The 13,372-nt window shown below is 48.9% G+C and overlaps 3 protein-coding genes across 3 annotated transcripts; 2 read left to right on the top strand and 1 right to left on the bottom strand.

Annotated features, from left to right (window-relative positions):
• Positions 1-552: 552 nt before the first annotated feature.
• On the bottom strand, positions 553-2,152 carry galD (putative galactose dehydrogenase GalD; the record flags this gene model as incomplete). The annotated part of the gene is made up of 13 exons (XM_036637573.1): positions 553-606; positions 660-769; positions 820-947; positions 1,035-1,074; positions 1,136-1,142; positions 1,191-1,224; positions 1,280-1,391; positions 1,445-1,470; positions 1,537-1,576; positions 1,629-1,702; positions 1,759-1,831; positions 1,974-2,021; positions 2,071-2,152. The coding sequence occupies 13 exons, from the start codon at positions 2,150-2,152 to the stop codon at positions 553-555; spliced, it is 828 nt and encodes a 275-aa protein (XP_036497779.1).
• A 457-nt stretch (positions 2,153-2,609) lies between these two features.
• Positions 2,610-3,864, top strand: CtBP (C-terminal-binding protein; the record flags this gene model as incomplete). Its single annotated transcript, XM_036637572.1, has 4 exons — positions 2,610-2,678; positions 2,731-2,939; positions 3,009-3,091; positions 3,143-3,864. The coding sequence occupies 4 exons, from the start codon at positions 2,610-2,612 to the stop codon at positions 3,862-3,864; spliced, it is 1,083 nt and encodes a 360-aa protein (XP_036497778.1).
• A 907-nt stretch (positions 3,865-4,771) lies between these two features.
• On the top strand, positions 4,772-6,141 carry CGCS363_v005722 (uncharacterized protein; the record flags this gene model as incomplete). Its single annotated transcript, XM_036637571.1, has 6 exons — positions 4,772-4,849; positions 4,941-5,140; positions 5,206-5,312; positions 5,374-5,723; positions 5,797-5,851; positions 5,915-6,141. 6 exons carry the CDS (start codon positions 4,772-4,774, stop codon positions 6,139-6,141), a joined length of 1,017 nt encoding a protein of 338 aa, XP_036497777.1.
• Positions 6,142-13,372: the final 7,231 nt, after the last annotated feature.

Genomic DNA, 13,372 nt, shown 5'->3' with positions numbered 1-13,372 from the left:
AAAATATGAGCGGATTCTAGCCATAGAGTTTAGCGATAGAGTTGTGAGACCTGTCTAAAAGCATCGTTCGTGCTTATTGCAACATGAAATCTCACGTCTGAAAACATTCACGTTTGAAGGTTCGACGCAAGCTTTGGGCAGATGTTTTATTTACGGTCCAGAATGTCGTGTGAATATCTTCAAGTTACCGACTTTTACTTTCGATGACAATCAGCAACATTCTAGCGATTTCATCCTGACGATGGGCGAGGGCTTTTAAGAGTGATGTATGTAGAATCGGGTGACTCATAGAGGGGTACAGAAGATGAACCATCTTCACGCAACTTTCGTACTAGTTGAGTTCTCAAGCCATTTTCCTCGCAAGTCTGTGATTGACGTTCAACATGAGGGTAGGCTGTGTGATGGAGTCGCAACTCAAGAGTCACAAAAGAACGGTGAAACGAGTCCAAGACAACTGGAGCAAGACTGAAATCTGATAATCAGTTTCTAATACTAAGAGTATCGTTCCCCTGATCCATGTCTGGGCAGTATTTGCCGTACACTCTAAGCACTCTAATAGAAGTACGTATCCTCGGGCATACGGATGCCGTCATTGATCGATCCTCCCTATAGAGCAGGTCAATTAGAAGCCGTAAACCCATCGGGTCTTTAATACGTACCATAGCTCTTCCCCCATCTACCATGATACAGCCGCCGTTCATGTATCCGCCTGCCTTGGAGGAGAGCATCAGGCAAGGCCCAACAATCTCCTCCGGAAGTCCAGCGCGTCCTACAGGAAATCAGTAAGAGAGCTAATCCAACTGATGTGCACCAACTCACCAGCTGTGGAACGCTTGGCCGCCGCGGTGGCAAAGTGATTCAAAGAAGCAGAAGCGCTTGACTTGTTCGTGGTGGTCATCTCACTCGGGAAGATGCCTGGAAGGACGGCGTTGACCCGTATTTTCATTCTAAGATGGAGCAAGAAGTGTCAGTGATAAGTCTTGCGAGGGCATTCTGTTTCTTTCGCCTCGGAGAATGACGAGCAGTCGACATACGGATGAAAGCGGCCAGCGAGGAGCTTAGACAAATGCAAGGCTTATCAGGGTTAGATTAGAGTATCGCTCTTTATGATGCAACTTCTTGAATCAGTACTCACCCGCAGCCTATTCATGATGTAAGTACAATGCATCACAATTTTAGGGTGTACTCACCTTGGAAGTGGCATAGGCCAGAGTTCCCATGGCTCTGCAAGCATTTCGTCAACGTCGAATAGTAGGTTGCGGCATCATTGAGTACACACCGTTGATTCATGACTGCTGCCAGGGATGCAATGACAATTACACTCGGATTTGGAGATTTGCGCAGAAGTGGCACAAACCCCACGGTTGTGAAGTAGACGCCGCTGATGTTGACTTGAATGGTGTTTAGAAACAGCGCTGAACTAAAACTTGGGTGGGTGTCATACCGCTGTTTGTGCTGGCGAAAGAATCGCTGGACATTGTTAATTAGCGATCAATAGCGGGCAGTGGAATGCACGAAATCGTTGTGAATTCATACTCATCGAGACTTTTCCACAGACCCTCTTGGACAGCATCCGCTGGAGAAGTATGTCAGTGTTTGCAAGTCGGGCGAATTTTCAGTGGGCATACCATCATTAGGATCCCAGGCAGGATAGGTGATCGATCCTGGGAGACCAGCATTGTTGATGAGAACTTCGATCTTGCTATGTTCAGTGGCAGAACTCCAGACAACAATTGGGTCCAGTGGTACTCTTCTTACATGTTTCTCTCTCTGTACAATCTGTTCCACCAGTTGGGCACATCCATCCTTTGTCCCGACATCCCCTGGAATTCTACATTTTGATTAGTTTTTTGGATCTGGAAGGTAGTCAACCAGCGCTGAACCGGCGTTTCTTACGGAATCACTTGGCCGCCTTCAGAGGCTGTGGAAGAAAGATTCCTTCGCAGCACGATTCAACACCTCAGCACGCCGACCAGTGATGTAAACCTTAGCGCCATTTTGAGCAAAGCCTTCAGCAAGTGCTGCCCGTGCTGGTCAGTTTAGTTCATGTACCTTCATGGAGCCACGGACCTTTTCCAAGGCCAGAACCTCCGCCAGTAATAACGACAACCTTGTCTTTGACACTGAAAATGTTCTCGATGTGAAACGCCATGGCGACCTGGTAAGCGGACAAAGAGCAACGGTGGCAGCGGTTTGTCGAAAAAATGCTCTTGTTGAGATACTTCTGTCTAGAGGGGAACAGGGCATTAGATGCTACTGAACACCTTAAAATCAAGCCTGATTTTTTCCATGGCCAGCGGCCTTACGCCGGGAATGAGACACTGTTAGGCCGTGGCTCACTGGGTTTAACCGCGGACGCTGGCTTTAGTTTAACCGGCCCTCTGGGGCTTGGTGAAGGCCCGCTTTAGGTCGCGAAACTCCAAGCCGTCACTGAAATTTAACCGAATGATCGGAGGTGTCCCTGTGCAATGGCCGATTTAAAGGACAGTGGGAAACTGACAGTGACATATGATGTGCTCGTTGAGTGTAATCTGACTGGGCACGGTGACAATCTGCCTCCCTGCAAGTATTTGACTTTCGTCCAAACCGCACCAGGTTACTTGGAAAACATGGGGTCTCAAATTGCGAATGACGCGCGTCCGACTTACACAATCCTTCACGCCGATGGACTCTACCCTGTAAGTTGGTGTTTGACCTCACATTTGACAGCCGCTAAAGCTCACAAAACAGGACGACAACCTGGAGCAAGAGATTCTCAGGTCGAAGGATCAATCTTACACCGTGAACTATCATCAAGGGCATCTTTCGCCTGCAGGAGTGCCGACTTACAAACCATGGTCGACTATCGACAAGAGCCTTCGTGATAAGGTCGATGGAATTTCAATACTGAAGCCAGAGTTCACCGCTGCAGATCTGGAATTATTCCCCAATCTCAAATTGTGAGTTTTTCGGCAAGTGCTTTCAACTAGTTATGACCCAGGTCTGACGCAAGAATCCTGGGGACTCAGGCTCGTTCGCATGGGCGTCGGCTATGACAAGGTGGATCGCATTGCCCTCGACAAACGAGGCGTGGTGCTTTGCAACATTCCAGGTGAAAATTGAATTCGGCAGTACCTTTGAGCGCTGGATCTGACATGCGCAGATTATGGGACGGGTGAAATTGCTGACCATGCAATGGCACTCGCGCTGTCCCTTCGTCGCGGTGTAATCCACCACCATGATCTTCAACGGGGAAATCCGCCTGCAGCTTGGAGCCCCATCGACACTCCCCTCATCTCCAGGATCCAGAACGCCACCTTCGGCATTCTGGGACTTGGTCTGATCGGCACCGCAGTTGCTCTCCGGGCAAAGGCATTTGGTTGGAAAGTCCTTGCCTATGATCCTTTTGCGCCAAATGGAATCGACAAGGCCTTGGGCATAGATCGGACTCGCGATATCAATGAGCTCTTCCGGAGGAGCTCCACAATTAGCGTGCATTGCCCAGCAACTCCGCAAACCATCAACCTCGTGAACTACCAGTTGCTCAGTCTCATGCCCAGAGGCGGATTACTGATCAACACCGCCAGAGGCGAGGTTGTCAATCTCGACGACGTAGAGCGATGTCTGAGAGAAAACATCCTCGGCGGCGTGGGTTTGGACGTCGTTCCAGACGAGCCGATTCCGGCGGAGGGTCCCATTCACTCTCTTCTACAGGCGTATCGCAACCATGAACCATGGCTTGTCGGACGAATGGTGGTGACGCCACACAGCGCTTACCAGAGTCCGGAAAGTTTGCTGGACATCAGGATCAAGGCTGCCGAGGTGATGCGGGACAATCTGATCAACAAGCTCAATGTCAATATTATCTCGCTGAGAAAGGTCTAGGAATTAGAGCTAGGCTGGCGAACGCGCAGTAGAATTGACATTATTCTTGAAACATAAGACTCCGGAACAATAATCTAGCTTTGTATTATGCTATATTGCAATGAAATATGTCTTGGGGATCCCAGAGTGAAAGAATTCAGACATTGAAGTCGGCCATGGATGCATGATGTGCCATATTTGCTGCCATTTCAATCTGTCAATCAAAGCATCGATTCTTCCGAGTCGAGATTCGCGACTCAATATTTTGACGAAGACCCTTTGGAAGATGTATTTGCCTGTACGCTGTTGTATGCGGGTAATGGTTGGGAAAGATCAACGGCAGCTAAGAACTTTTCACGAAGCTGACTTTTCGATGGCTTCAGTGAGACATACGTAGTAGCCCACTGTCCGAATCTGTTCACAAACTAATCCTTAGGCGTTCATCTCTGCCCATGCTCTTTCCCACGGGAAAATGGCCATGCATCTGAGTCCAAAGATCCCGGGGACAGGGCGCCAGAGAGAAAACGCATGAGATCACTGCCTGCGCTCGGTATGTGATTCGGCGACTTCTCGTTACAGTGGCGGACGCATTAGAGGCCGCGGAGCGACGAGTCTTGCTGTTAAATCGCCGGCTAAATCTTTTTGTGTTGAAGTTCGGTTAAACCTGCTAAACCTGCTAAACTCGACCCACCCTTTCGAAGCCGGTAGTCACCACGCCACCAACACTGGGCGAGAGAACGGGTGTCCTAGCATGAATGCATGTGTATCAAGTCGCTAATTGATTGATCAAGGTCTTTCTATCATTTTAAAATATGAAAATGCAGCACGAGTGTATTTTGGATTAAGAGACATTGCCGTTCCGCAGCTCACAGATTGCTCAATCTTGTGCATCAAGCCCGTTTCCATTGTCCCCACTAGACCTAACACCATGTCTTCTACCGAAGTCCTCGTTTCTACCGCGACATTGCCGTCGACTGCCTGTCTTGATAACAGCCCGAATTCTCAGGTATGCGAGCCTTCCACGTCCTCGGTCGAAAATACCCGCACATGAGCAAGCTATGTCCACTTTGAAGACGGCCATTCTAAGCATCGTACAGGACCTGGAATGGCTCGAGACACTCCGGACGAAGGGCTGGACCATTGTCCCAGAGACCATCCCTAAGGACAAGGCCTTGAAATACGCTGATAAGGCCTACTCCTGGCTGGAGGACTGGGGTTACGGATTTAACAGAACGGACCCCGCCACAAGAGGGCCCGCCCACTTGCCCTTCACGCACCGTGCTGGTATCTTCAACCGGTATGTTCGTTTGCATTGATGTTGAGCCATTCACAATCTCGCTGACAAGTCAATCATGGAATTAGCTTCGGAGTGGCCCATGAGCAGTTTATGTGGGACTTGAAGTCGGAACCGAGCCTCATTGACAAGTTCGCGCGTGTTTGGGGTACGGATGAGTTGCTCGTGTCCTACGGTAAGATAACTATTATGTTCTCTGTTGCTGCATTTCCTGACGTAACGTTTCATGGACTTAGACGGTATCAATCTCTCACTGCCTGTCTCCGAGCGGCCAAAGACCGATCCCATCTTCGCACCATGGTCGCACGTGGACCAGTCTCCTCTGCGAACCGGACTACAGTGTGTACAGGGCATTCTGAACCTGCTTCCTAATGGGCCTGATGATGGCGGCCTCATGGTTTTGGAAGGTTCCAGCAAGTACTATGCGGAGCTGTGGCAGCACTTCGATCACAAGAAGGGCGAAAATGGCTGGAATACCTGGGAGCAGCAGTTCCTGGACGAGGAAATGTGCTCCTGGCTCGAATCCAAGGGATGCAAGTGGGTGAAGGTTTGTTGCGAGCCGGGTGACCTTCTCCTCTGGGACTCGGTGAGTTGTTCCTTTGCTCGACATCCCAAAACTTTCATGGGTGGCAGTCACTGACCATGAGTCTGCCACATAGCGAACGGTTCATTATGGCGCTGCTCCATCTTCAGCTGACGACAGATTTGCTGCATGTAAGTTTGAGACATCACCAGGGGCTCGGTGTCACGATACATTTGCTAACACAATGGTTTAAGACGTTTGCTACAAGCCTGTTTCCATGGTCTCCAACGAAGCCAAGGAGAAGCGAAAGGAGGCCTGGAAGAATAAGGACTGCACCGCCCATGATCCTTCCATCATTCGCCTTACCCCCCGACTTCCCCCGGACACTCACCATAGCTACCAGCAAGCCGTCGAGAGACCTCTTCAGGAGCCCGTTCTAACGCTTCGAGGAAAACAGCTTGCTGGCCTTGCATCATACTAGGCATGATTATGCAGATTACAAGAATATGGCACAATTGCTACAAGATGAGCCGGTGGATTTGGTTGGCACGTAGTAATTAGCTTAGATCGACGTCGTGTTGTCCTTCCTGTCATTTTCAATGGAAAATAGCCCAATCTTCCGTTTCAATGTAATTTCCTTGATGAACTCGCTGATAGTCGCATGAAGATTCAAGTTAATACATTGCTTTTTCTTGAGGTTGTCATGGTTGTCAGACTTCCTGGTTATTGAGCATTGGACCAAGTCAACGCCCCTCAACTGGCTGATCGCAGAGGCATACCGCCTAGAAAACACATCTTCGATCACGCACCGCCGTTTCGGATATAGCAAAAGTTTCAACCTAGAAATGTTTTGACTGCACCAAAATTACTGCGAACCTTTATGCAGAACTCGGATAAGAACATGAATTGTAGAAGGACGGGCAGTCATCGATGTCAAGGGAGCCAGCTGTTTCTCTCGGTAAGAAGCCAATTACGTAATCGTCAGTAAGCGGGTCCGTCTCATATTTCCCCAAGAACCCCAGGTTAGGTCCCCGACTTCCCCTCATGTTTCTTTCCCGGCATCGTCTCCGCTCGACCCTATCTCAAATATCACCACCATTTTATACTTCTTGTGTCATGCCGGCCATGCAGGCACTCGCAGGAGACGTAGAACGAGCCAGGTCCTCTGTCCTCCAGGAGCTCCCGAGTCGACCGAAGCGCAAACGGAATTCTGTCAGTCTCCCGGAATACTTCTCGAGGGTTTTGATGATCCTAATCCATCAGTGTAGCGTGCCTGTGATCGATGTCACAAGAATGCTTCGAAGGTATGCTCCCCCTCGAGTAACACAGGGTTTCATCTTAACCTCATGAGTTAGTGTTCTCCAGGAGTAGAAGGCATAACATGCATTCGCTGTACCGAGATCGGTTCCGAATGCACATACACCAGGCCCAAAAAGCGACGCGGTGTAAGCCACCTAGCATTTTAGTACTAGCAGTACATCCTAGCAGTACTGACCTGTCAATATTTAGCCATCATCGAAGAGGTCCAGACCTGCCGATGATGATGTCCAGAGTGCGGAGACTAATCGCTTATCACCAGAAGACGCTCCCGTTGTGCTCACCCCAGAAGATGAAGGCATCGGGAACGAAACGCGGAACCTTACAGACAACGACGGAGATTCCTCCCCACAATTTCAAACCACACTCGAGCATGAAGTTATCGAAGGACTCGTAGATGTGTTCTACTACGTTGGCTATCCTCTGTAGGTGCAGCGTCCCGGTCATGCAAGGTATCTCCTAGGCTAGACGCTCAACTAACCTATTGACGCCAGACGGCCGTATTTTCATTGGCCAACTTTCAGATCCCAGGTGGAGCAAAGAAGTATCAATCCGAATGGGGTGTGTTCATCATGACGATGGCAGTCTGCTGCTTTGCAGCTGGGCGGCTGAATGACGGAATTTCAATACCGTCCGGTCTTCTCGATCTGCGCGCTGAAGCTAGCTTGAAGTCCACCGAATGTTACGACGCGGCCATGAAGGTCATACCACAAGATCTCACGGAAGTTGCTGATTGGTACTCGTTGATGAAAGCAAAGTCGCTGTTGGCTTCAGCGTGTCTTCACAATGAACAACTCAAAAAGGCGTTATTTCATGGAGGAGACTATGTCTCTTTGTCGGTGAGCCGCGGTTTCCATGACGAAGCAAATTGGCCACAGGATCTGAACGGATGTGAGAAGCAAGAGCGAAGGCGTCTGGTAAGCATGATCCCGGAGTACAATCTCCCAATAAGGCCAGAAGTTTTACCACTGACCTGTTCCACCAAGTTCTGGGGTTCTTATCAGCATGACCAACACTTGGCCAAAATGTTTGGCTTCATCTCTAGACACAGAGAAGCCAAAGCGGCTGTACAATACCCCTCCGAGGTATATGATGACACAGATATCACACCGAACGGGATACAACAAAGGCCAGCGGAAGCAACATCGTTTCTCCAGGGCTGGAACTTTTGCACCGATCTTTACCGCATTTTGGAGCAGATTGATGCATGCAGCAGGTTAAATAGACAAACATCTGTGGACAGTCCTGGGAGCAAAGTCACAGCCTTCCTGACCTGTCGCCAGTCGCCGAAAGTGTTAGCAGCAGACAGCCTCAGGCTTCTAGCTCAACTATACGAGAGCCTTCCTGATGATCTCAAGCGTATCAAAGCCATCACAGGAGATCCCCAGAAAGATCGGCTGGGATTCATTGGTATGGATCCCATCCACCACGGCTCTATATACTACCTACCGATTTGTGAATGCTGATACATGTGAGGAAACTTTCGCAGCTTCCAACATCTTGCTCACGCTTCAAACGCCGAGGATGGTACTGGTGGGGAGCGAGAAGCCAAGTGTACACTTGCATTGCGCCATTGCAACCGAGCTTCTCGACGAGATAAGCATGATACCCCTCGCATTCTTTCACGCCTCAAGCACAGTAACCGTAAGTCCTCCTCGTGAGAAGTGAAAAGCCTGATGACAATCTGACGTCAGTTTAGCTACATCATCTGGCCCAAGTCGGTCATATGCTCGCCGGTGTTATACAACAGCCTGTATCTGCGTGGACCTATTTGCACGTCAGAAACATACTTCTCGTCTTGGCCGAATTTCTTGAGAGAGTCGAGGCAACCAGATCTTCATCACCCGGACTGGCTGCAAAGCTTCGTGTTCAGATGCATCGAATCGACAAGTGCATGCAACAACTGTCCCAAAGAAATCCTGAAGGGGGCCTTTCTATGATAGGGCGGACGCTGCTATCTCAGCGCTCCAACATTCTCCAAATGAATCTCCCCGATAATGTAGAGGTAATGCCAGCGTCGCTTATATCGTGATTGTATTCCTCCAATCTTAAGTCTGTTGATATGGTTCTGACCGGATATCTCACAGTCTCCATCTTCCAATCTGGACTTAAGAGGCATTACTTGGGAAAGGCCAGACACACTTTTCTCGGGCCGAGTCGATTCCTCGTTCTTGCAGAATTTACAAACTCCATTCAACCAGCAAAGCGGACTGTCGTATTCAATGGATCAACCGCTGGCCGACATGACGGGGCCTCCTTTGACAAATGGATTCGATCTCTTGGCGTCAAGTTTGGCCATGAATCCGCAACACGATTTGAACCTTTTGAATACTGCTCAGTATACACTTCCAAACGATTTGTTCAGCAATTGGCCGCTTTACCTTGGGCCAGGCGACGTTTGAACCCGCACAAATCTCCAGATCCGGGCTACCTCGTCTGGTTATCCGGGCTAACGAATAACACTGACTGTTTGGGTGCATCACTTTGGCCAATGTCGAGATCCACAGTATCATGCTACGAATTAGTTACGGTTCAGGACCTGGTACGAAATGCACCCAGCTTGTACTGCCATGAGCTTCTTCTTGAAAAGCCACGGGTTTCCCCGACAGGCGCTGTAGCAAAGAAAGCCCAGTCATACGCAGTCGCACCCTGCAAGTTCGTGCATCTGAGATGGACAAGACTAAATAAACCTTATCCCGTCCGATACAAGACAGGCATTGTGGGACCTGCATCGCAAGAAACCGGGGTTCCGTAGCGAGGTTGCTGTCATCTACTACCAGCCCACAACATAGAGTTTTGATCCAGCTGGCTCAAGTCTACCAATTGTGTCCAGCCAAGCATCACCCTTCAGGAACGTGCAATTCAACCAGTCGAAGCCGTATGTTACGGAATATCTCATGGATGCAAGTCTTGTAATGTAATATCACGGCGATCTGGAGCACGCCTCATACATTGCCCATGTTCTCAACCACTAACAACTAAACGTATAGCTGGGAAGTCTTCGATACAGTATTGATTAACTTTCTTGTCAGTCACTTGTGTCCAATCTGTTATCAAATGAGCACACGGTAATGCCACACCATCTTGGCAATAATCTAGAGACATTGACCGCCGTTGCTAGTTGGTGGGTACGGGCGAATCGGAGCGAGTCATCCCCGTTTTTCTCGGAACCGGTAGAACCAAAGGAGCAAGTTCTTGCCGAACTCTTATGTCTCCGACGACGATGTAAGGCATTCTCGAATAAGTATCCGGATGAGAGAAAGTGTATAAAACTCAGCTTCAAGACTTCCCAAGTTGAAAAATCTCTTTCTAGAGTACAGTTCCTCAAAGTCATTCAGTGTCAATACCTTCTTTGTCATCAACAACGCCAGCACCCAGCACCCTTTGCCCAAGTTCGAACACATACTCGGACTTTTACGATCGTTGCCCAAGATGCGTGTCATTGCTCTCGTTTCTGCTGCGCTGGCTCTTGCCATGCCTATCTCCGTGAGTATTTCCCTTCTACATACATAGGTTGCCGGAAGCAGAGTGTAGGTTTAAAAAAATTGACAAGGTGTAGGCTGGGGTGTGTGCGGCCTTTGGTGTCTGCTCCCAGAACGGAGAAGTTCACAGCTGCACTTCTGGTAGCTGTGTAGGAAAGGTTGGAACCAAATGCACCGTATCACTTGCAGGACCGGTTCTTTGCCCCGTCTAAGCCCTTGGCATGGACAAGGTGCCAAGGACATCAGAATCCTGACTGTCTTGGAGCAAAACTTCGGTAGACTTCTGTTTTAAAAGAAAGAAGAAAACTGTGCTTCTTACTCATTCATTCCTTCGAAATTGATCAACATGGTGTATTTTAGTGAGAGCCTCGCAGAAAGCCCAGTGCGCCACAATCACCAGCTTGATTCACATCGCATGTGTCTCACCCTGAAGTGCCGGAAAAGCCACAGTACCAAACATCACCAGTCATCCAGTCGATGAAATCAAGGCAACTAGTCACAGGACGTTGCAGACGGCATTGTTTCACCTGCAAGACTGAAAGACCAAACCTGTAGAGTCGAAGTGATCGGATATCCAAACATTCGAGTTCAACAAGTCCATGCCAAGCTTTCGTCATCACAAACTTTCTGTTGAAGAAGTATGACCAATAGCCCTGATCTTGATTGCTTGATATGAGGCTGAGGCCCTGTACAGCCTACATTTTGTCTCACATTTTATAGACCACGGCAGCTGAAGATCGCCAAGATCTGTGGCGCCACTGACTTTCGGCACTTGTTTTGCGCAATTACTGGCGAATAGACCTTTTTGTTGGACCATCCCCGACAATTCATTGGTGATCAACGTCTCATTACATCGGCGTCGCTCACCCAATTGTTGGGGTGACCAGAAAGTGCAAAAAAGCAAATCTTCCAATTAGATATCCCGAGTGATCAACTTGGAAAAAGAAAAGCTGAAGGAAGATGCTATCTTTGGATGAAAGACTCATGTGGCCCGACCGAAGAGTCTAAGTAAGGTAGACTGCGAGGCGTTCAAAAGCACGCTTGCCCCAGGTGATGGCGAGATCCATTCTATCTCAACTTACCTATCTTCTACCATCACCGTCTATGGCTTTGAATTTTCAGTTCCACTCCGACGTTCAATTGATTTCACAATGGCTACCAGAGGAATGCGTTTGTTCGAAAACCTGACCGTGGCGATGCTTGAAGATCATCACGTCGATGGATATCACATACCTCGTGTTTGGCTGCAGTGGGAAAACGCATATTTAACCCGCCCCTACGCGATTATCCGAAACCCCCAAACCCCTGCAAGACTCATTGCCGATGGGTGCCAACTTCCCAATGGTACTTTCAATTGTCGAGAGGCGCGCAGAGACCCGAGCACCATGTTCGAGACTCCACAAACTCTTTGGAACTGCATGACTCTGGCCACCTTGTCAATTCTCACGAGATCGCATCATATTGACCCAGGAAATGACACCATCAATGAAACTCAAATGGCCAGCGCGAATAAAGTGCTCAACTTTGGCAACTTGAACACCTTCGATTTTCCTTTCGCATTATATCGCCCGTGCATCTTGGAATCATGCTCCGACCCCCGGTTTGGAGGTTGCTCCCCGAATGTCACCGAATTCCTATCACATCCAGTCAGTAACTCCAGGATTCGCAGCTTTGCCAATGTTATGAGCACAGACTACTGCGGGTTTTCTGATCCAGGAATTGACTACGACATTGCCGGACCAGGAGTAAGTTATCACTCTTCCCTCCCATTCTTTGGCTATGAGAAACTGTGAGAAGAATATACCACGGAACCTATCACTGCGATTACGCAAGTATAACGGTTCGCAGCCGGAGATGGCCAGCTGACAAGTATTACGTAGATTATGATTGCTTATTTCTTTCAATTCGGCCTCGCGTTCTTCTTCTTTTTTGCCCTGAAGACGACAACGAGCTGGGTCAAGAGTTGGGCCTACGCAGCTTTGCTTATATCCAGAGATACTGAAAAGCACTCTACTGAGCAGTCACACGCTTCGCAGCAACGCTTATCGAGTACTTCGTTTGCTAAAGCTATCCGACGTGCAATCGTCGATCTCCAAGAGACCCAGGCTGCCTTCTTAGTTACTATTGCTGTCGCAGCGATCGCCACCTTCCGGGGCAAAGAAGGAACAGGTCTCGCAAACATTCCCACCGTCGTTTCTTGGATAACGAACGATACCATTCTCAGGGGAATAGTCGCAGCAGGATCCTATCCGCTTCTTCTCGTCCAGCTCGCCCTTCATGCATCAGGAAAGCGATGGTGGTACACTCTGTTGTTCATCGTTGCTAACCTCATTTTGGTGCTTATCATGGATCTTCCAAAGGACATCGACCCGTCAACTCTACTGCCACATTTCCAGGGTGCCGCTGAGAATCTTGGAAGCTGCGGAAGCCATGCTGACCCAATGACCTTTTGTCAGAGATTTCGTCAGAGCAATACGGTACGGAATCCCATTACGCAACCACATCATTTCTTCTTCATCAACTCTAGGCACCCAGAGTTCATATATGTAATCTCGGGCTGTCTCGTGCTTGACTGGACTTCAGATACCATTATCAACCGTTGTGATGACCAGCTTCGTTCTCGTATACTCCCCAAGAAGATGGTACCTATTGTTAAGCCAATGTACAAAGTCTTTTGGGCGCTCTTGGAGCTCGCTACTCTCGCAATGTGCGTCTTATCTCTTGTGGAAATCAAGGTCTTTTGGGACGTCTTGAAAGCGATTGGAGAAGGTCCCAAAAGCGAAACCAATATCAATAATTGGGGCTTTGGTCAGTTGATCGCGGTTGCGGTCTGGTTTCCTGTCATACTGAAGCTGTGCTGTTACCTTGTCTGTAAGTGATGATGCTCATACGCTACGAAGAAGTGCATACCTG

Source organism: Colletotrichum siamense (genome assembly GCF_013390195.1).
Source record: "Colletotrichum siamense strain Cg363 chromosome Unknown KSG_Cg363_contig03, whole genome shotgun sequence".
Classification (NCBI taxonomy): Eukaryota; Fungi; Ascomycota; class Sordariomycetes; order Glomerellales; family Glomerellaceae; genus Colletotrichum; species Colletotrichum siamense.
This window is presented reverse-complemented; position numbering and strand designations above follow the sequence as displayed.